The following is a 24,552-nucleotide window of genomic DNA, read 5'->3' on the forward strand; positions in this document are numbered from 1 at the left end:
AGGCATGAATATGCGTCTCTTTTTAAAATAATGGGAGTGTTTTTTCCATTTTGTCATAGATGGATATATAGAGTTAGATATCAAAGCAAAATATAATGCTTTGGGGTGAGTTACTGCTTTGAAAGAGTGTTTTGTCTGCCTGGAAAGAGCGGGCTGTTATGTAAAACCTACTGCCTTGGAAAAGGGGGACGGTACTGTGTACACCTGCATGGACTTCCCTCCGGTGCTCAACCTCTTTTTGGTTCAGTGTGTTTGCTCGAAACTGGGAAAGACGCCCAGTCTTCGCCTGCAGGTTCAGCTGCACCTGGGACAGGTCAACGGCTGCTATGTGGTAAAAAGAAAGAAAGAAAAGAAAAAAGTAGTTAATGAAAACCAGCTCGGGGGAGACACTGGCCAGACTTTGTGCCGTTTTCATTTCGCTGCTGTCCGACTTCACAAAGACCTCGCTGTTCTAGCTTGCGACACGTTTGCTTCTGCTTCCGGAAAACAACCTTCACACAGGTAAGACGAGTTTCGGCTTCGACTTTGGCAAATTCTCTTCGTTTCTGTGTACAAATATCATTAGTAGCCGTTGTATTCTTTCTTTTACGCTTCATGTGAGCACTCTGTTCGCGTAAACGAGTCTTAGAGCGCAAAATTCGCGCTTTCACGGAAAAGTAAGTCGCTCAAGGTGTGTAGCAGTTAGCGCTTTCTCCGCGGGGCACACACGGTGTAGCTGAAGGTGAAGCAATGTCTTCATGCTCTCACTTTACCTGCCTCATTAACCAGTATCCTGGCCGATACCTATGAAGAGCTGCTTTTATTGCCCCCTCTGTCATTTGGATCTGTCAAGGTGGTGTTGTGATTAGGAGCTCAGCAACAGCCGTCGGTTGTCAATGGAGGGACAGTGAGTTATTTATGGTGGCAGTGACAGCACGCACATCCAGGCAGGCAGAGTGGAAAATGATCGCAGATGCCCCTGTTGCTGTCACCGAGTATCTGTGTTTTTTCATGTGCGAAATTTTTAACTATGCAGAGAAAATGGTTATTTATTCAATCTGAAGGCGTTTGAAGTTTTTAGCCTGCTTTCCTTATTATTTCTATGAAATGTAAATTTCAGAGAGGAAATAATAAAGATGAGCCACAGTATTAAATCCACTGACCGGGTCTGTTAGTTAGCATTTACTTAAATGTGATGTTCTGCTGAGAAACCTTGATTCATCCTGATGTTTTGAAAAATACAATCGACCTTAACTCTGTTTGATGTAAACCAAAGACACTCCCCAACGGTGGCCTTTAGCCCTCAATAGGATCAGTCGTTCCTAAACTAAAACCACAAAGAACTCCAGATGTTCCACATCAGTGCAGTGAAGACTACTTGTTTTTTGTGGCATGTGATCAAAACATGTCTACTTACCCAGAAAACTAATACCGTATATGACTTATATTATCACCACATATTAGAATAAATGTACTCTAAAGAAGCCATTATGCTTAAGAACCTCTTTCACCACTTACAAGCTGCAAAAGTGGCACAAACATAAAAACTTCACTATGTGTGCGTGGGTCTTTTGTGTATTGGTTGCAACACTCTCTAAGGGTTAAAGACCTTGCCGCAGGTGTTGGTTGATTACCACACAGCTCTGGTATTTAACACTGACTGTGTGTTTGCCAGATCTCGATGGAGGTTTGCTAGAGTTGATATGCGTTGATTTATCTTTTCTTGCTAGGTTGCCTCTGGAGTAAACTCATTATTTTTAGTTTACAAATGGACAAAATGCCTCAGTGGGCCTGTTTTTTTTGTTTGTGCTATTGGTATTAAATTTATACTGTTATAGTGTAATTGTGTGTAGTGGTGTTGTTATTGTAATGGCTTGAAACTGCTTTTGTTCTTTTGTTCACAGTTGGATTAAGTTAACCTGTTTCAGTTAAATAACTATACGTCTTGAATCAAATACACAGGAATCTTATATTTGTGTCACTCCTGCTGTAAATGAATCCAGAGCAGAGGATGCAATTTTTTTAATGCTGAACTATTAGAAATTTAAAAAAAGAAAGAAACTGTTGACAAAGTAATCCTCTGCTGAGGATTTTTTCGTGGGGATTTTGTTCATGAATTACAGCCCCAGTTTTCTCTCTGTAATAACATAATGAAATTACATACATATGTGGTGTTTGCTTGGCTGCTGTACACTGGGAGGCTTGTATGCCTTGTGCAAACAAGCTTGACCTCTGTGCATGATTTGTGGTTATGAGACTGGCTCCACACCACACTGTGCACGAGTCTGCTTTAAGAAGCTTTACTTGTATGTATATTTGAGCCAAAGAGAAGCTAAACTGGGGGAAGGCATTTTTGGCAAATTATGGTTTTATTGTGTTGTTGGAAATGATTATTGATTTTGTCCACACACAGTAGATATGCAATGCAAATACTGGTGATTGTATTTAAAACAGAGGACTTTGCATCCTGTTGCTATAGCAGTTACATAAGATTTCTCAGAGACTGCTCAACTTTGATTATAAAGATTAGATTCAATTTCAGTTCAAGACGCTCAAGAGAAAAAATAGTCCTTGCAATCAAAAAGTAATCTTTATTATAGATAAAAAGTTACTGAAAGCTAAGAGTTACAAACAGGGAGTAAAACATACACACAGAGTAATCAGTCAGACTTCCACCATGGATGATAAGACATTTCTCCCTAGTCTCCTGGCATCCTGCTTATCTCACGTTACCTTGACCACTGGAACGATTCATCATCTGGACTGAGGAAAAACAAGGCAGTGTAATTTTCTTAAGGAATTACAGGCTTCAGAACATATTCAAGTCATAAGCAAAAATGTGGTTTAATCTCTGAGAAATGCTCGCCTGATGATTAAGAGTTATTCATGTCTGGGTAACTAATTCCATTAATTTTCCATTCTAAGTGCGGTATTGTCATTTAATGCCAGACATTAATGGAAGGTAGAGGCAGACATGGCACACCTCCTGTCTCATGGACCTGAGAAATTACTGTCTAACATGGCCTCACCTGTGTTCACCGAGGGTGTGGCAGCACATGTGATTCACTCATATCAGCTATCAAGGCATGGGATTGGGCCCGGCTTTGAAGAAACGCCACCTCAGATAATCCTCTAAAAGAGACCAAAGTACTCTGTAGGGCCACAGACACTTCCTTCAAAAGCTTACGCTGTCACATGACTACAAGGCATTTGATTTGGATAAGGTGTTCCCTGGTGTAGCCTTTCCTCTTTGGTTGCCTCTTAACATATTTCACCATATCTATTTCAAAACCGCTGGTTTCATAAGCGTGGGCTTTAATTTTGTTTTAAAGTAGACACTTTATCATTTCCACACCTCTAATACTTAATACAAACTTAATAACACAATTTAAATGGATCAGCTATGAAATATTCATCTTTACCTGTTATGAAGCGTAGAATGACCTATAGAGACAAAAAACCTTTTTTTCTGCATAGTTTTAAAGTGGTTTTTTTCTGCTTTGACATTGGACATTTTAAAGAGATTAACACGCTTTGAAACAAAAGCAGTGCCTGCAGTTTGTAGCGCTTTCTTACTTTGGCTTCATTTTTCAGCCCTGGAGGTTGTTACTTGACCACATTATGCTGTAACTTTTTGAAAACTCTCCATTTCACGTGGGAATTCCCAAGAAAGATGAGTACTTTGATCGAGGTCATGTTTTTTTTTTTTTTTTAAAGGAACATGGTTAAAAGGCTAATAGCGTTACAGCCAGCGATTCTGAGATTACCATCATTTTTCAGGATGCTATTTATCCTCCTATGAAGCCATGTTTAATGAGGGCGTGTTGGAATACAAAACCTTTCGGAAGCTCTCTAAGACTAGCTAGTGCATGTCACTGTAGCACAAATCAAATGCACCTTTAATGTAAAGCCTGGCTGAATTGTTACCTCTTCATTAATTCAGATGGTGGATTTTACTTTACCGTCATCCACCGAGTGATGTGTTTTCAAGGTAAATGGAGCGTAGCCTGGTTTTTACTCTGTCTCTGTGCTACAGTATCCTTGACCCCGATTCGTAACAGGAATGGGTATCGGCTGTACAAAGTGAAGAAAGAGTAGGGAGAATGCCTGTGTACATGTATATGGAGAGATGTTTGCACATATTTATAACCAGGCTTTTGTGTTTGCAGTCATTCATTCAGCTACTGAGAGTACTTTACCTGTGGTAGTGCAACATCAGCAGTCTGAGCCACCAACCCCCAAACCTACGCACGTACTCACATACACACACTCACACACACACACCGAGGCACTGATGATGGAGGCAGAACAACCATTTCTCCTTTCCTCTCATGGTGCCTAGTTATATTCAATTCCCCTCTGCGTTCCTCACACCGGTGCAATTGGAGCTCATACACATCCACACTGATGCACATACACACACACACGTAGTCTCTCTCTCTCTCTCTCTTTCACACACACACAGTCATTATTCTGACGGTCTGCTGGTGAGGAGGCAGGGTTCTGGTTTCATTCAGGCTTCAGGCAACTGCTAGAGTCTCTCCTTTGCGTGCAGTGGCTACTGGGCGCTTGACAGCAAAGATATCCTCTCGGGTGAGTCGCTTCAATAACACCGAAGATAAAGCAGTCTTTTTGTGTCTGAAATCAGCGCTGCGATCACAAAGACAGGGGACCTGAACATAGGGACTTTATTGTGGTGGCTCATTTTGTCATGTTCTTATGTGCAACAGAACATTTGTCTTTAGTTGATTTGCATCAGTAAGATAAAGCCATGTGTCTTATGATGGTATTTGATGGTATTTGTGGATTTCCTAGCCTTTCTGACAGTCCAAAGTATTCTGAAAGTACATCAAGCTATTTTGCTAATCAAGTTAATAAAGCAGTTAATAAATATATTTAGTATTTAGTATTTATTTATTTATTGTCATTGTCAAGAACAATGAAATTGCGTTTCACTGATTATTTCCATCCGCAAACAAACTGTTTTGATGGATGATGTGTCCTCGGTGGGAGATTTCACAATATCCACCTCAGTACATTTGGTGTAATTTGTGATGTTTCTTCATTTGTTCTTATTTGGAGAGGTTGTCTAAAAGTTCTCCAGTTTCTCTCTAATCAGTGCTCTTCTTATGAGAGGGAATTAAAAGGAGATTACGACCTGCACAAAGGGATAGAGACCACTGCCGTTTGGGTGCAAGGGGTCATTAGTGAAGGGGATTGCGTTTCTGCCCAGTTCATTCAGAATTCTTACTCCCGTGCGTGCTTTGCCTTTGTTCCTTCCCATTAACAGAAGGTTGACTTTAGTCTGTTTTCTTCTGGCTCATTTCACAGAGTTCAGCGCTTTCAGTGAGAAGCACTGTGACTTTTAGCTGAGATGAGAATTCCTTTTGTCCCTCAGGAAACTTGCTGAGAGGAAGCAGCTGTAGCTTTCTGCCATATTGCTGCAGCTTTGTGGATTTGTCATTTCCTGTGTAGCTGCCCAGTTTAAGTAGGAATGGTCTGCTGTACACTTAACTGTGTTTCTCTCTCAACAGAGAATCAACATGAAGATGTGGAGATAACATTTTTGACTCTGGATAAACTGCTTCACTGCTGGAGTGGATTTGGCTGTGGGAATGCAAACGTAGACTTATGAAATATACTAAAAGAGTTTGTGAGGAGATAAGAGCGCGCTGATCCTTTCCAGACACAGAAAACTGGACTGAGCTCTCTCAGATAATGGCTACAACAGAAACCAAAGTTAGCGGCAGCAGCACTGTGGGCCTGTCGTGGGCACGCGTCTGTAAGGAGTGCGGCCAGCAGCACGACAGCCAGGACTCCCACTTGTACGAGTACCAGGATGAGGTGGACGATGAACTGGTTTGCCACATTTGTCTGCAGCCTTTACTGAAGCCAATGGACACACCGTGCGGCCACACTTACTGCTTTCATTGTTTGAGCAGCTTTTTGAAGGAGCAGGACTTCTGCCCTGTGGACCGCCAGCGGCTGCAGTTACATCAGTGCCGTCCCTCCAGCCTGCTGGTCAGGAACCTGCTGGACAAGTTGACCGTTATGTGCCCACACTGTGCGGAGTGCCAGCAGACGATGCAGCGCTGTGAATTGCAGCCTCACCTGCACAACAGGTAAGACTCAGTGGGATGCTGACTGTGGATACTGTTTGACCTTCACAGTTCTAACACACATGAAACTCTAAAGCTATTATGAGTATCTTATGACGACATTATACGCAGTGCAATAGTTTTACCTAGTTTTCCTTCATTTTGAACCATCTGCCTGCTTCAGACAAAGGTTGTAGTTTATGATGGTGTTTATGTAATGTGTCCTATGTTATATTCATGTTCATCTCTGATGCCTTCTTGTGTAAACTACCAGCGACCTAACTCATCGGCCATGTGGTTGTCACAAGAACTGTTGCACTTTTTCAGAAACATTTGCTTTCTTGCTTTTTAGGTAAGAGTTAAGACAAGTGTTGAATGGCTGTTTACTCAATCTGAAGCTACAGCTGGCTTTCGTTTAGTTTAGCCTAGCTTGAAGACATCTAGCCTGTCCACCTTGCAGAACTGCGGAAACTGTTTGTTAATCTGACAGTTGATGTGTAAAGTGGCCATATCACAGATTTACAGGGGGATTCATGTGACAGATTAAAGATTTATTGCAGGCTTGTTAATTAGTAAGATGACTAAGTGCTGGAAGGCAGTTTCTTTCTTTTTTTTTTAAGCTTTGGAAAGAGCCACCTAAATTTGTTCCCTTTTTCCAGTTTGTCGATTAAGATAACTGTTATTTATAGCCTCATATTTGGCTTACAGGCACGAGTATTGTAGCTTACCATTCTCGTCGAAACGACAACAAGAAGAAAAACTTAGATAAACACAAGATCTGCAGGGTTTTGTGAGAAAATTCTGATTACTTTGCCGGGAAAAAAAAGAAAAGAAAAACATAACGTCTATAGCTGTGTTTTTGTACGGTGGCCTTGAGAGGTCAAATGTGCTCAAGCTTAAGAAAACACACAAAACACAATGGAAGTTGAATAAAATGCAACAGAAATAGAAAAGATGCAGCAAAAGCCATTTAAAAATAAAAAGTGACAAGCTAACAGGCTAATAACAAACACGTATCTACAGTATTATATGAATCATGTGTTTAAACTGCATATCACCTGCATCTTTTTCTCTCTCGCAACACAGATGAATCCTCAAACACCAGAAGTGCAAACCTTTGCGTGTTTTGGTTTCTGTTACATTTGCACCTGGTCCATCATGTTATTGTGTCACATAAACACTCCTGTTGTATTTTGTGAGATTTTATGTTTTTCTACTTCTTGTCATGTGTTTTTTTTTTTCTATATCCGTTCTTTTTTCTATTTTAGTCATGTTTTGTATGCTTTTCCGTTTGTTGGTGTTTTCTTAACTCGCAGTCCGTTTGACCTTTCAGGGCCACCGTAGCTGTGTCCTCTTTGAAACTCTACCAGCTACTGCTGGTAGCATAGTTTGTCTGTGAACACACAGCTGTGTAGTTATTGTGTTCAATACGAGGCACAGGTCACTCTTCTTGTTTTCACATGGAGAGTGTGGTGCTTATCATCCAGTGGCCGCTATGACGCAGTCAGTTGTGGGAGGAAAATTAGCTTGCTGCAGCTTCTCTGTGTAAACAGTGAGGAGGCAAAGTTCAGGCATGAAGACCAGGCACCGGTTCCAGCACAGGCTTAATCAGATTCAGCCTGTCTCAACAGACACTCTGCAATGCAGAGAAATCTGCATAGTGCTTCTCCTCTGGTCTCTTTGCTCTCACAAAACCCAGTTAACATTGAATTTTGTTCCCTGAGTTCATTTTCAGCCGTTCCTGTACATGTATCTATAATATTTTTCATTATCTTCACTTATATATGAATACAGCTACAAAGGTGGGATCTCCTATTAAATGTGGCCAAAGTTCAAATGATGTAATCATATGTAGAATTAATTCCTTTGAGCCAAAAACTCCGACAGCTGTAATGCTCGGTTTTTTTTCTTTTCTGTCAGATCTGTATGATGTCAATGGGAGGGGATTTCCTTGGTGTTGTCATCTCAACAGCACTGGTCTTGAACACAGCTTCATCACCTAACTGCTCTTCAAACGTTGTTTCTGATGAGCAGCTAATTAGAGGAAAGTTGTTTTTTAAAGGGAAGGGATGGAAGTAAAAGCAGCTTGTTTCAGACAGTGGATGGACTGATGGGCTGCACAGCATAAGGGAAATGAGAATTGTTTGGAAAGATACTCTAGTAAAAGAATATAAAGCTGTAGCTCCAAATTGTAATAAAAGATCCTCTTTAAACTCATTTTAACATCACTAATTCACCCACTTTAATGTTCTTCATGCTTCTGTCAATCCTCAGATGTCCTGTTTTTAGAAGACTCAGAGAGGAAGCAGAGAAGAGGAAGAGGCCCTCATGGAATGAATTAAAGGGACGTAAGGGTGACGGAGAAGGGTCTGGAGATGCGAAACACTCAGCAACACTGTCTCGAAATTCAACCCGGGATCAGCCCGAGCCTGGGCTCATTAATCCTGCCTATGAGGAAGGTGAGGAAGGTATGGAGTTATTTTATTATTTTAAAACCCGCAATTTCTCAGGGTGTGCGTTAGAACAGTACCAAATAATCTTTATAGAAGCTTCTAGGCTTAACAGGAATATTTCCAGTTGGTAGGGTGATTGTCAGGGCACACACGCGATTTGCTGCTTTTAGCCTTTAAGGGTTTGATTCTGTCTGTCTCAGGTGAATCATCAGCCTGGCTGTAGGAACATCTACCAGCTAACACACAGTTTAACCAGACAGTTGCATCATGGGTGGGAAAAACCCTGAAAGCAACTTGCAAGCCGGCATCACCGACCAAAGTTCAGTAAAACACAGTTGCCAAGCAACTGGTACCAGGTGTCCACAGTGAAGTTTATATTTGTGCAACTATAATCTGTCATTTGATTTTTGAAAGATCTCTGTTAAAATCTCAGCAGACTCATAAATCCAGAATGATGTTAGATATGTTTAGTAATGCTGCCCCCCCCCCCCAGCATGAAAACTTCATCATGTTGAATAATCCAGGTTTCACCATCTTTGCCGCTAGTAAAATTCATAGCTTTCTAACTGAATGGGAGCAAATACATTGGTAGTATTGCTGAGGAGTAAGCATGTAAGTACTTGTATGGTCTGTGTGTATGCACAGGCCATTTCCACGGAAGAGCGAGGCTGTGCAGTGCAGCAGAGTTTGCGCTATCTCACTGTTATAATCACAAACTGAGGTCCACTCTGCGTCACTCTGTTTCCTTTTCACGATACTCTTCAGCGCATCCCGGAAACACAAACGACACAGATTTACTGGTTTATGTCATAGTGTGTTATTCCATGTAAGTATCTATGGGAAAATAGACATTTCTAAAATGTTGGTGAAGACGGTGTTTTTCTCACCAAAATGTCTTGCTGGGAGTTAAAGGAGACGATCATATCTGTCTCTGCATTCAGGAAAAAAGATGAGCACAAGATATGCTCAGCTTATCTGAACACAAACATAACAAAAAATGCTCCTACAGCCTGCTCTTCACGCTTTGGGTTTTCTGTGAATTTTGCAGCAACAGGAAGATCATTTAAAGTTTGGATTCTATTTCTGTAGAGTTGTTTTAAAGTATAAGTCAACTAACAGTTGATTACAACATTGATCCTTTATATGTAATGTTTAACCTAAACAACTGGCCAACACCAACATTAATACTTGTGGTACATTATATGGTCCATATAATGTACCATATATGGACATATAATGTTTTTCCACTGCCTTCAACCATTCTGATAGTTGCAGCATTCTCCCTCTGAGAATTTGCACACATCTGCAAATTCAGAAACTGAAGCAATGATTAATATCATTCTCACCAAAGTTGCCAGACATACACAGGAGGTATCTGGAGTACTGAGCAGGGCAATCACAATCTACTGACATGGAGGTGCACGTCAGGTCCAGGGTAGATTTAAGTATAAATCCCCTGTAACTTAGTTGTGCTTAATAGGGCGTTTACTGAGAGCTTGTGACATCGCTAGAAAAGAGGTGATGGGGTAAGAGGCATCTTGAAATGTGTAAACAAGCTATCAGTGTATCTGAGCTAACTTTATGCGAGGTGAAATAGAAAGTGAATAAGTAAGAGAATGTGGAAAGCTACAGACACCATGGACGAGTAGCCGTTATGCCCCGTATTCACCTGAAGAATGCATGTGTCGTTGATGCATTGCGCTGTAGTGTTTTGTGGGACAACTGACCTTTACAAAGACTCGAACAGACCCTCACATAGTCACAGACCATTAATGTGTTGAAGGGCCTGTTTTTGCTTCCAAATAGTTTCTGGAGTCACTCGTCACTGTTTAGATTGCGTCTACTATTTTCTTCTGTAGTTTCAGTCAATGAAAATGTTTGTATACTGGGTCTATGAAATAAATATGCACTAAGCTTCCAATTTCTGTGGTTTTAAAAGGCACGCTGCTGGCACTGCGACCAAGCGCTAAATACCTTATGTTTACTGAATAAAGAATTTATTATTTTTTTAAGAAAAAGTTTTTATTGAACATTGTCAAATATTTGCATGTTGAGTGTGAAGGTATTCATGTGTTTTAATATGAATTACTTTTCCTATTCACTGCCTTTCAGACAGCCTTAGGAGACTTGTTTAGTAGGTTTATATCACGATGACAATGAAAATATTATTAAATGGTCAGCACAATTCATGCTCCTTTTATAGCTTCTTTTCCTCCCCTCATCCTCTGTCCTAATGGCAGTGTCCCATTTGATGATCCAAGTAGGGCTGGGCTGTATTATACCGTTCACGGTAATACCGGTATAATGTCGGGCAACGATAAGAAAATGAAATATCGCGAAAATATCACTTTTCAAGTGGCGCATGCGCAGTGCCTTTGTTTTCATACGCACATGGCGGAAAAAGCATGGCAGCGACGGAGAATGAGAAGGGCGAAGGCGGATTGTTAAATGAAACGGATGAACCAGAATTGGTTTGTAAAAATGCTGCAGCTTCAGTGGTGTGGAACTGGTTTAGCTTTCGTCCGTCAGATACACAACAAAGCACTATTTTTGGTAGCGCATGCTTGCGGGCCGTCGTTATTGTCGTGTTTTTTGGAAAATACGGCACACTTAAAATCAATCCTTTGATTTTTCTGAAAATCGACAGAGCCCCTTATAATCCCGTGTGCCTTATGTATGAATTCTGGTTGTGTTTACTGACCTCGAAACGATTTTATGTACACGGCGCTGGAAAATCTGTCAAATGTTTTAGTACGACTTTGCTAAGCTACGAAGCCGCACCGCTTGATGGGCTGTCGGAGCATTACGGCTATCGTAGGCAGGAGCCTCGCGGAGTGATACGTACTGTGCTTCAACATAATATTACCGTATTGTGTGTGTATAACCTCTTTTTAAGTTTTGTGGATATTATACATGGTTATGCTGAGGATATGTCAGCCAATTTCCACTGGAAATGCCTTTTGGTTAAACAGTCAGCAAGGATTTTGCATTTGCACTGTTAAATTTTTATATAACTTTAATCCACATAAAAAACAGCTGCTTGTTTAAGTGAAAATACATTGATTTTTTTTTTTTTTTGCACTAATAAAGTTGTGGAGTTGTAAAGTATTTTGTCTAGTGTCAATTATATCGTCAGTTATATCGTTATCGCAAATTTTCAAATGTATATCGTGATAAATGTTTTTGGTCATATCGCCCTGCTCTAGATCCAAGCCTGGGATTTGAGCAGGTTTTGTTTATGCTAACAATTTACTTGCATGCCGTGTTGAAACATCCTGCAGGGAATAAAAACAATTTAAAGTGCTGGTGTGAATAGCTGTATTTTTACACCACTGAATTGAACCAGCTTTGCCTTTTCTGTTGTGTTTTTGGATCTATGGAAGTGTGACACCTCAGTAAAGTAGGGTTAGAATTTAACTTGTGGGCGAGTTACCATATTTGGAAGATAAGAACAGTTTACAAAGATAAAAAACAAAAAACAAAAACATAATTAATCAGAGTCAAGCTGGACTCCAAACAGCTCAAACTTGTATGATTATATTTGTTTGTTTCCTTCTTTCTGCTGGTGTTCCTGCATTGGGTATTTTGCAAGGTTCATTCCAGTGAAAAAGAGGAGAGAACTGGGAGTAAACAGGACATACAGCCATGTTTATTACTGTTGCTTTTCTTTTTCCCTCTCCTACAGACCACAACTCGCTGCGGTCCAGTTTGGTGGCCGAGGCCACTGTCGTGGAGCTGATCAGAGATGAACCCGGAGAGGAGCTGGGCCTTCGGATCGTGGGGGGGAAAGACACACCGCTGGGAAACATAGTCATACAAGAAATTGTGCGGGACTCAATAGCAGCTAGGGATGGCAGGCTGGCACCAGGAGACCATATTTTAGAGGTGAGAGAAAACAAAAACGAGGGAAGAGCTGGGATTAAGTCGTATTCAGCTGTTATTCAGTGTTGGGATTTAGAAATCTCGTGTCGTGGCATAGCGTGACAGTTGAGGTCAAAATTGTTTCGCACACAACACCTTATGACTACTTCTCATGGTATTGTAAACACACTGCTCGTTAGAGGGGGTGGGAAAGTAGACATTCAAGATAAACAAGTTTTGTCTCCATGGCAACAAGGCATGGTTAATATTACCTGGCACAAGTGCGTCATGTTAGCTTGAGCAACTTTACTTTGTTGGTGTAACTGACTAACCCACTGCCTTTCACTTTAATAGTCTTCAAACATTAAGGAGGAACTGCGTTTGGTTTCCGCAGAGAATAATGGGAGTGCAGAATATCAATAACAAGAATATTCCACATCCGATTTCTACCCTCACATTGCTCTGAAATAAATTTTCTGTGAAATACATTTTAACTTTTCCTCTAAAGCTAAGCAATCCCAGACCTGGAAATGAAAACAAAAACCGTACCGGAGAACAGCTCGCTTTCAGGACGCGAAACAATTGCTTCCTTTGTTTGTGAACCTAAAAAGATGATTGAAACAACAGACTGATTTTTGCTGAGGCCTGTTCTTAGATTTGTGAGGCAGACTTCAAACAGAAGAGACTTGGAATTAATGTTTACGTAGCTGTGATAATCGTGATTATTTTATTAAGAGGACAACAAAACTAAAGTGTAATGTCCATCCTTCTCCTTCAGCGTCTCCAGTTCAGGGCTAACGCTGAGAAACAGACAACCATTCACACTCACGTTTATACCTCCCACCTAATTAGAATACCCAGTTAATCTAACATGCATGGTTTTTGGACTGTGGGAGGAAGCTCGAATTTCCAGACAGATAAGCAGTTGCCTGCCTTGCCTGGTGGCAAGCAGCACCTTGCTTGGGCGCCCAGGCCAGTGGGGGGGCCCCTGAGGGCTGATGAACTTTAAACTACAGCAATAATCCACAGTTTGTAGTGACAGTATGAGAGGCCTGAGCCTCCCTTAGGCGTCCCCACCTGACTCCAGTCACTCCCTTTTCAAGTGGCATGCATGATTGTGTTTAAACAAACCTAATGACAACAATGTAAACGGAGGGGAGGATTCCTGCTGCAAGTGAAAAAAGAAAGAAGAAAAAAGCTAAACTGTGGAGCAGATAATGATTATTAAATGTAACACTGATTTCAAAAGTAATACTAATTTGTTGGGGTTTTTTTGTTTTTTTTTACAAATGGCAATTATAAACATGATCCAGATGTTTTTCCTATCTGTGGATGCTTCACTTCAGCCAAATAACAACAAAACATAACAGGTTTTGTGGAAAAAACATGCTCTGCTTATTTTGGTATGAAATTAGACAACCAAGGGCAAAATAAGTCTGGTTTTAATGTTTTCAGTGGCATGGAGGAAGCCACAGAATGGCTTTGTGGCTTCTGTTTAGTCAATATTTCTGGATACAGTTCAAAAACTGCATCATTTATCAGTTCCCCTAACCTGCCATCAGCCATGAGACCTGCACCACATTTAGATGAAATGCCACCGCTCATTTTTTCCAGCTGATGAGAGACGAGCGTGTGATGGTGTTTTGTCTCCAGATGCACAACATTCTAGTGATGAGGACTTTGAAGATTACTCGCAGTTATTTACTCAGAGTTAAATGACTTAATATGAGATTTGGATCTTCCAAAAGAAACAACTGAGTGGCTTGGGTCTAGACTGAGTGAGAAAAACTTCCTGACTACAGGAAAAAAAAATTCTTTCTACTGGAGATGATTTATTTGAATTTTATGCCATTGCCCTTCTGCTTCTCTGTCTGTATATGGCATCCTGCATGGCTCCCCCTCTCTTTTCAATTCATTTACCTCACAATAGTATATAGTGATCAGCCGCCAGTTTACTCCATCTGCAGGACGTGATGAGAAGAATCATCTTCCTTCATTGAAATGGATGATAACTTTCTTTATTGCGTTCATGTTGAGGGTTTGTTGGGTTGTGTGTACGACGCAGATGAGTACAGGCTGTTCACTGACAGTTCAAAATCCAACCTAAAATGTATTGTACTGCTTAATAGCAATTATTTTTGCATCCATGCCAGTTGGTGTTTCTGTCCAGCCGAAAGAAACTTATGAAAGTAACCAAATTGTGTTAAAGAAGCTGAAACACAATGAGCACAAATGGACCGCCTGTGAAAAGAAAACTGTACAGAATCATTGAATTAGGTCGCGTCAGCTCTTTTCTGGAAAACAGAAATCGTATTAATGCAGGGCGTTGTATTGCGGGGCGACACGGTGGTTAGTACTATTGCCTAACAGCAAGAACAACCCAAAATCTGCATGTTCATCTTGCTGTGGCAACCATGCTAAATAGCATTAAAGCCAGATATGACAAAGCTTTATTTCCAAGCACATCTAATTACACCACTGTCAAGAAAGGTTGATCTCTTTTATGCTTGACAAATAACTGTACACAGTGAAGGCAGGTAATGTTTGCGCTCAGCTGCTTTATCAGTGACGGTGTTGTTTCTCCTCTTTGTGGTGTCGTGTTCCAGGTGAATGACATCAGCTTGGCTTCAGTTCCCCACACTCGGGCCATCGCAGTGCTGCAGCTGCCCTCCCTCCTCAGGCTCACCGTCATGCAGGAGAAAGGTTTCAAATTAAGGGATCAACGCTCAGACCAAAACCAACCCACTTCCACCGGCTCCCCGGGCTCTCACAGTCCCTATAGCAACGCTACCTCCAGTAACAACCCTGGTACAGTCCTGCAGGTGACGCTAGTGAAGAGCCAGCGCACAGAGCCGCTCGGCATCAAACTCATCCGCAAATCAGATGAGAGTGGGGTTTTTATCTTGGACCTGCTGGCTGGTGGTTTGGCAGCTAAGGATGGAAAACTGAGGAACAATGACAAAGTTTTGGCCATCAATGGACATGACCTGAGGCATGGGACACCTGAAAGTGCAGCCCAGATTATACAGGTAGATAACAGACTGCACCCTTATTTCTTAAATAAACAAAGTTAAGATGCTGTTTAAAGTAAGTAAAAACACAAAGAATAAAAAGGACTTGCACATCACAAAAGTTATTCAAAAAGTGACATCAACATTATTATTGTGCAGCCCTTAACTTACAATGTAAAGTGCCTTGAGGCAAATGTTGTTGTGATTTGGTGCTATATAAAGAAATAACATTGAACTGATTGACAACATTTTGGGACACAGGTTGTTTACAACTTGTACAGACATGAAAGAAGCATCTGTTAGTATGTTTATTATGGACTCTGTCCCCAGCAAGTCTTTACAAGTCATAATACATCTTAAAATTTCTACAGACCAAAGGCACCCAGGAGGGCCATCAATCACAGCATGGAAAATGTATCCTAGGTGATAGTTAGTGGACCAGACATGCAAAACCCTCAATGTAAACACCACCTGGCAGAGGAATTCATAATAGGAGCTTTGTATGAAATTTGTTTGTGTAAAATCATTTGCTTTTATTCTTTGTGCCAACAGGCCAGTGAGATGCGTGTGAACTTTGTGGTGATGAGATCTGCGGAGGCTCAAGAGGAAGGAGGAAGCAGCAGAACATCCAGGAGGACGCCTGAGCCGCAGTACTTTAGGCGCCGGTCCACCTACATGAAGGTAACACACAAACAGTTTCCTCCCAAGTCTTTTTTTAATTATATATTTTATATCCATGTTTCCAGGTGGTTTCCAGCTGTTGTCTTTTAACACCCCAACGTTGGTAGCAGTGTCTTACAAACTTTGCATGTTTATGTTTACACGGCGTAATTGTGACGTTCACTCCTGTGTCGCTCACACTCAGTTGTACCATACACAGTGAGTGGAAAGAACAGCAACCCCCCGTTTGAGGGGTGAGAGCAGACACCTGCAATGGTGAGCAGAGATAAAAGCCCTTCTTTGGGGCCTCCCTCTGGCCTGATCAAAAGGCCCCGGGTGCTGCTCGCTCTGCCGCTACGGGGCCACTGTCTTGTTGTTTTTTTTGGCCGTTTCTTTGCGAGACAGAGGATCAAAGCTGGTAACAGTTAGCTTTCGCCTGCAGAGTCGAGCCTTTTCGTCTTGCTGGGGGGAAGGGGGGGGGGATTCCCTGCTGTGGAGAGGAAGAACCCCCCACCTTCCCTTCTGATGGTTTACAGACTCCAGAGAGCCACAAGGACACTGGTTGAAGTTGTCATTTTCCACACATCTTTTCCAGTACGAGAGCGTAGTGCTGAACCTCACACGTTCCCTCTGCCCTTACCTCTCAGCTCCATCTCAGATGTTTCACATTTGTTTCTACAAGTGGTTTTGTAAGGGGGATCCATTAAGTCAGTGATCCTGGAGAGAATGTGATTAGCTGGCATGTTAGGCCAAACGAAAAAAAGGTTAACTCCTGTGGAGAAAACATGAGGTAGAGGACATGAATTTAAAAACCGATACAATGAAGATGGTCAATATGTTTCTTATTGCTTGGTGTTAATGTGTCTCATTGTTTCCATAGGATCCTCCAGGTGGATTTTCTAGTCAGGAGAAGACCGTGAGTCTGAAAAAGGAGCCTCGGCTTTCCCTCGGCATCACGATCGCTGGAGGGAGGGATTGTCGCAGCCGTCTACCGGTTTACATCACAAGTGTGCAGCCTGTAGGCTGTTTGCACCGAGATGGCACCATCAAAAGAGGTACAAACCACAGGAATAAAAAGAGTGTTCTTGTCTTTGTAACGCTCTCTTGGCCAAGGGCAACGGCTAGAAATTATTTCAATATTTAATTCATCTTCAGATATCCTCAATCATTTTTGCCTGTAACATGTCAGAAAATGTAAAAATCCCAAAAAATGTCACGATGATATCTTTTCACTTTTGGGTTTCAAATAAATGCCAGTTTTCTATCATGTATAACCAGGGTTAGGGCCGGTGATCGTGATGAACTGGACAGGCGGCCAACTTTGACAGGGGGGCATTTGGCTCAAATCACTTTAGCATTCCATAAAATAAGAAATTAAAAAGAAAAAATATATATATATAAAGGGGAGAGTGCAATCATAGTCTCACTTACATGCTGTTGCACTTGTGTGCGTGCACACACACATACACAGTGCACAAAACAGAGGTTATAAACTAAAGTGCAAAGTAAGACTTGTTAAATTTATGTTTGAAAGAGAACTACAAGAGTCAATTACATTTGATTAATAAACCTAAACTCTGGGTCATCTGTACAGGCTACACAGTAACTTTAAGGATAAAAAACTATTTTTAAACACATCATAAACGGGCATGCATGATTACAGTCATGTGGGATCCTTTTTGGCTGTCCCTGGACCTCCAAGACCATCGACGCCATCAACACTGTACAGAATAAATTGAACATCTTTTCTGTCCACTGATTAATCATTTAGTAAGCCAGTTTTTGTAGAGATAGTTGTTCCCTGACAGAATGAAAGTGGCAAAAGTAATACCATTATATAAATCAGGAGATAAGCATAGTTTTAATAATTATAGGCCAGTGTCTCTTTTATCACAGTTTTCAAAATTGCTAGAAAAACTCTTTGCACAAAGACTTGATAGTTTTATTGAAAAATATCAACTAATACATGAAAACCAATTTGGATTTCGTAAAAATAGGTCAACGGCATTAGCGTTGTTGACTTTTATTGAAGATATTTCATCTGCAACACATAATAATAAATACACAGTGGGAGTATTTGTTGATTTAAAAAAAGCTTTTGATACGATACAACATTCTATTTTGATTTCTAAATTGTATAACTATGGAGTGAGAGGAGTAGCATTGAATTGGTTAATGAGTTATTTAGAGAATAGGTTGCAATATGTTTATTATTTTGGCAATACTTCTGAAAGACTGAAGATTGTATGTGGTGTTCCTCAAGGTTCTATTTTGGGACCTAAACTCTTTAATTTATATATTAATGATATTTGTGACGTATCTAAAAGGTTAAATTCGATTTTATTTGCAGATGACACAAATTTTTATTGCTCTGGAGAGAATTTGAAAGACTTGGTTGAAATTATGACTTCTGAGATGTTAAGAATAAAAAAATGGTTTGATGTAAATAAATTATCTTTGAATCTGACAAAAACGAAATATATGATATTTGGCAATCGTGTAAAGGAGGATAAAGTCATTATGTTTATAGAGGAAGAATTGATTGAAAGAGTTACTGAATTTCGTTTTTTGGGTGTAATAGTGGATGAGAATTTGACATGGAAATCTCATATTGAACATATTAGAAAGAAAATGGTCAAAAGTATTTATATTTTGGGTAGTATAAGAGATTTATTAAATTATAAAACAATGCGTATTTTATATTTTTCTTTGTTTTTTTCATATATCAACTATTGTGTTGAAGTTTGGGGGAATACATATGAGAATACCATAAAACCTTTAAACCTATTACAGAAGAAAGTTATACGAATAATTCATAATGTTAAATATAGAGAACATACAAATAAATTATTTATAGAATCAAAATTATTAAAATTAGGAGATTTAGTGAAATTACGGACATTATTAATTATGTTTAAGGCTAAAAATAATACTTTGCCTTTTAAGTTACAAAGAGTATTTTTGATGTGTTCAAGGGGAGAAGAAAATAGAAGGAAATTTTATTTTAAACATCAGTTAGCCAGGACTACACAAAGATTAATGAGCACAACGGTTAGGGGTATAAGACTGTGGAATTCACTTCATTATAATTTAAAGAATTGTATAAATTTACAATGTTTTAAAAAGTGTTATATGTTTAAAACGATAACTCAGTATGAAGAATGCGAATGAATGTGATGTTGGTTTGGGATTCGACCGGAGAGAAATGTCAATATTAGTTTGTTCCTGATTTTTGGTGCCCACCGGTGATATAAGTTCGATGGTAGATAGGGGGCAGGGTTTAATAAGAATATTTTCTTCTTCCTGCTCCTTTTCACACATGGTTGTTGTGTTTTGTTGACAGAAGATGTGGTTGTTTTGTTTGATTTGTAGTACCAAGTGTGAAATAAATAAAAATGAAATGAAATGAAATGAAATGAAATGAAACATAAATTCAATCGATTAAGCCTTTAACGAAAACAAAATTACAATGTATTTTAATAAATAAGTGTAAAGATTTTGGAAATGACAGCTCTGTTTGAAAATCCACTACAAAAGTACAGGAAAAGGGCAATTTTCTTTTTTTTCCTGCCTCTTTTCCAGGATACAGTGTGCTGCTAAAGGACCATTAAAACTGAGAGGATGTCCTAAAATAGAGCCTTGACTCTGACTTCTTTAAGAGCTGCTCTTTAAATATTATATCCATCCCACACTTTTTCTGTGGTTGAACTGACATCTGGAGTTTTTAAAAAAAATCACTTTAAACACAGAAACAATAATTTTAACTGAACTGGCCTTGTCCTTGTTAACATCATCTGTATTTCTTCAGGTGATGTTCTGCTGAGCATCAACGGTGTTGATTTGACTCAGCTGACCTACAATGAGGCCGTTTCTGTGCTGAAGGCTCAGACAGCTCAGTCCCAGGTGGTGCTTCGTGTCATTCAGACTCTGTCTGAGGAGTCAGAGGAGGACACCGAGGCTAACGATGACGAACTCGACATTGCAGAAGACTCACGAGATGACACCCTCAACTGGACCCCGCTGTGGACTCGCTGGCTGGGATTACCAAGGTAAAGCCAACTCAGTATAATCATTTATATCACGGTCATAGTGCTGTTTGAGCTGTTTTTGCTTTATGTGAAAGAGCTGACTCTGACTCGTTTCTTCAGTCACATGCACTGGTGCCGGGACATCGTCCTGCAGAAGACCAACAACGAGAGCTGGGGCTTCAGCATCGTTGGGGGTTATGAGGAGAGCCACGGGCAGCAGCCGTTCTTCATCAAAACCATTGTGCCTGGAACACCGGCTCACTTTGATGGACGCCTCAAGTAAGTTAACCACATTTTGACTCCCATGTTACATCATCCGCTCCTGCATCTTTTCGGCACCGACCCTGATAACGAAAATGTCCCGTGGCTTTCTCAGGTGTGGTGATGAGATAGTGGCGGTGAACGGAGCTACAACTGTGGGAATGAACAACTCCTCTCTCATCCCAATGCTCAAACTACAGAAGAATAAAGTCACGCTGACTGTGGTGTCCTGGCCGGGAAGTCTAGTATAGCAAACCTCACGTGCTCATTCTGTGATCTCCTTTCTTTCTTTACTGGGAATCTCACTGTCCCTTCCACATGTAACCCGTTGAGATTTTTGAGGTCATGTCATACACGAAGATGCGTGTTCTTCAAAACCATCCCATGTACAATAGATGATTTTCCATAGGTGGACTGTTTTTTGCGATATTGTCGTGTAACAATGATGACAATCCATGAATTTTGTGCTAAAGACAAACTGGAAGGATTCGTTTTTTTGGAGTGTCTTTCTGATCCCATTTGAAAGTTGTATGTATATTTTTAGCTTATCTGCCTAATGTTTTATTTGGTAGCGATTACATCTTAGACTGTGTATAAAAATGTAGCTTTAGGGTCTGCAAAGTGAAACTAATGCAGAAGTGCCTTCTTTCTAATGACCTGCAGGGGACGACTTCGTTGGTTGCAAAAAGACATCCCGTTGTACAGAAGTCTATGGGAAGATGCCCCCTTTTCTATAACCTCAATAAACATTTTCCTTATGAGTTTATGATCTCAGTTGCTAGTTTTATGCCTTAATGAATATAGCATATAGTTCATCTTGTAAATTATCTTCTTATTTGGAGTGAAACAGGACGATAAAGCAGGGAACGCTTTAGAGCAGACCGGCCTTGTGACTGACAAGTGACTGAATGTGGAGTGTCCTGTGGATTTTCAGTCGGATCCTCGCCTCACTCGTCACATCCAGTTATAAAAACCCAATATGGTGACCGCTATCCCCCTCAGCTCGAGTCTGCACAACGGGACTATGATACAACGGCTGCATCTATCCTTTGTATACAGCCTGTGGATGGTATTAGATGTTAAGTGATAATGAACATATGTACATAGTTGAATTGCGTTATTGTTAACAATATGCTGACACCAAATATTTCAGGAAAGTGAAGTCTTAAGTTGATTTAAATTGACATTTTTAATTTAAAATTAGCATCTACATGGAGAATATCAGCAGTGAGATTTTTTCTTTTTCTTTTTTTTTTTTTTGGACAAAACAAATTTTAAAGGATTTTAAAATGTCAGAAATATTTGAAGTCTACATCATGACAGTAAAGATCACGCTTCTTTACTCAACAAATATGTGTAGAGCGTTTAGTCAGCATTGTGTTGCTAGGGGTTGGATCAGGTTTATTTCCTGTAAGCTCTTAACAGGAAACTTAGACCTGTGTTGTGAAACTCTTAAGCTGGTTTAAAAGAAGCTATTATTATTATTATTATATAGATTATTTGACGAACGTTGAGTTTTAATCAAAACTTTCTAATCTGTATTCACTGAATATGTGTATGTATATCATCTTTCCGTTTCTTTCCAAATGATAAAGTTGCTCATAATGAACGAGTTTAATAAGCAGGTGCCTTGTAGATATCAAAGGACAAAGCAGAATCTATACTTGCCTTAAATGTTTTGCTCCACCAAAAATGTGTTTTCCTCATTATTTGTTCTTCTCAATATTTACTGTTTGTGGGAATTCAAAGCCTTGCTCTGATAGATCTGTGTCGACACATTCCCGGTGGCCTTTGTTGCATCTTTATAGGTGAGATACCTGTTGAAAAGCTATGGATGGCTGTAAAATTTACAGCAGGTAATGTGTGTATTAGCCTGTCCACCGTTTCATTATGTTCAATAAAATCATGAAACCATTCCGTCTTTCTGTTATGAATGTTCTGTACACTTTGGGCTTTTTGGGGAGGAAGGTTAAGTGTAGTAAAGGCACAGCTTTACAAGCCACCCTTTATTTATACTTGATGATGGATGGGTAGTTTAGAGGGGATTATAAATACACCAGTATTCACAGAGGAAGGGTGCAAATGTTAGAAATAAGTTATTACAGTTACTGATGTTGAAAGTCTGTGGCTGGACGGTTTATTAGCCTGTTCACTCTGACCCCTAGTGGACACAAGGACTGAAGTGGCCAATGTTTCCAGATTCCATCCTGTAAAACCTTTAAAGTAACCATGGTATCCATGAATTAAAAAAATAAAACTATTGTAATTAATAATAATAATAAATTTTATTTATGAGCGCCTTTCAAGTCACCCAAGGACACTTTACAATAGGATAAAACACTTAGTAAAACAATGGCAGAATAAGAACAATAAAATACAGACTACCTTTTAATCTTGTGCTTTATCACAGGCCTGTTATGCAATTTTAAAATCATGCTCTGAAGTCCTCAACAGTGATTTCTCACAATTATGATTTGCCAGTTCTCTCAAAATCTTCACTTCATAAGCACTTACATACCACCAACTTACCGTATTTCCCGGACTACAAAGCGCACCTGAATATTAGCCGCACAAGCTAAAATCAGGGGGAAATCCTGTTTTGTACATACATTAGCCGCACCTGACTAAAAGCCGCAGGTGTTTCAATGTTGACTTATCATATGTAAGAGAATATGCACAAAGGGAATTGTCAGGAAAGAGATGGCTGTTTGGAGACACACCCCTTTTATTAATATTTTGAAAAACAAGTTATGGGTACATATTTGCACAGCTTTTTAGGTATATGTAAAAGTAGCGGTAATTACAAGTACGAAACATGTACTGTGCTTCATAAATGAGTAACAAATGTAGTACATAACAATAACCTACAGCACACCAGAAAAATAGATTCGGACTACCTTTTAGGCTCAGGTGCAGTGACACGGCTTTAACAAGAAGAAAAGTCAAGTCATTCACCACCATCTTTCTCTTCTTCCTGCGCACTGAAACCACCAAAGTCCTCTTCTCCAGTGTCGGAGACGAACAGGCTCAGGATCGCTTCGTCATCCACTCTCAGCTTCTTTCCTTCGTTGTCACTTTCAAAACCAAACAAATCCTCGTTGTCAGTGTCAGAGTCGAACACCCTCTGAAGGGCCGTGGCGGTGTCCTCCTCTCCATCATGCAGCAGTCCAGCCCTTCGAAATCCGTTGGTGATCATGGATGTTTTCACACTTTTCCACGCTGTCAGATTCCACCGGTGGAGTTGAGCATGACTTGCTTTTCGCAAGTTTATTGCCGCTCGTCATCCACGACTCCCGCTGAACGTGTAGCGCTACTTGTACGGCACTATGTTGCCTGGCAGATGGACATGTGACCAACATACCACTCTTGAACCCCGATACTGTGTGTCTGATCACATGCCCTTCCGCCAGGCAACGTAGTGCCGTACAACAGCGGAACAAACAAAACAAATCGTCTTACGATATGACAAAAATCATGGATAATCCATAGAAAAGCCGCACCTGACTAAAAGCCGCAGGGTTCAAAGCTTGTGCAAAAAATAGCGGCTTATAGCCCGACAATTACGGTGCTAGTTTTATTTCTGTCTATATTGTGAAGGTTAAATAAGTTTTAAATATATATACATTGTCATTAAAAGCCTGATGTTTTAATCCCCCAAAACCTAAATGTATCAGTATATTTACCACACAGGGAATCTACTGTCAGACTGTAGCATGTCCCCAAGTTTCTCATAATTTAAAAAGGCTTTTTAGGATGCCATATGTTGCAATACAATTGATATTTCTACTTCACACTACTGCAGCAGTAAAAGGTTACTGAACACTTCCTCGAGCTAAACCAGGAGAGGCTGTGAATGTGAAAACAAAAAGCACAGAGGACCATAAAACCCTCCACCCCAAAGTGAAGCCTACCACTACAGTACTTGTTGTGGTCAGGTACAGTAGAAACTGTATGTTCGGCTTGCTGCCTGCTGGTCCGTGTCATTAGGAAGCAGCAGTACGTTATGGTAACAGCATTCCTGAGTTGTATATATGTTGAGTAATTGCAGGCTGTCTTGTTAAAGTTAACGATTCACCACCTTGTTAAACATGACAAACAGCCACATTTTTCATCGCGGGGCAGCAGGCTGTGGTCAAAGTGCATCAGCCAAGGTCAGTCACAACCTGCTTCTACCAACATGACACACCACAGGTTTCATAAG

General features: G+C 40.2%; 1 protein-coding gene across 2 annotated transcripts; it reads left to right on the forward strand.

The window, feature by feature from the left end:
- The first annotated feature begins 261 nt into the window (after window positions 1-261).
- On the forward strand, window positions 262-22,253 carry lnx2b (ligand of numb-protein X 2b). Of its 2 annotated transcripts, none has more exons than XM_085363212.1 (10): window positions 262-501; window positions 5,514-6,101; window positions 8,352-8,545; window positions 12,216-12,415; window positions 14,998-15,420; window positions 15,955-16,083; window positions 16,943-17,117; window positions 19,871-20,111; window positions 20,211-20,369; window positions 20,467-22,253. In XM_085363212.1, exons 2-10 carry the CDS (start codon window positions 5,698-5,700, stop codon window positions 20,600-20,602), a joined length of 2,061 nt encoding a protein of 686 aa, XP_085219338.1. In that variant the 5' UTR covers window positions 262-501; window positions 5,514-5,697; the 3' UTR covers window positions 20,603-22,253. The 2 variants fall into 2 exon arrangements, with proteins under 2 accessions (XP_085219338.1, XP_085219341.1); XM_085363215.1 differs by having other exon boundaries at window positions 8,352-8,536.
- Window positions 22,254-24,552: the final 2,299 nt, after the last annotated feature.

Source organism: Diplotaxodon limnothrissa, linkage group LG2, assembly GCF_057381915.1.
Source record: "Diplotaxodon limnothrissa isolate DT_005_m linkage group LG2, D_limnothrissa_male_GT1.1, whole genome shotgun sequence".
Classification (NCBI taxonomy): domain Eukaryota; kingdom Metazoa; phylum Chordata; class Actinopteri; order Cichliformes; family Cichlidae; genus Diplotaxodon; species Diplotaxodon limnothrissa.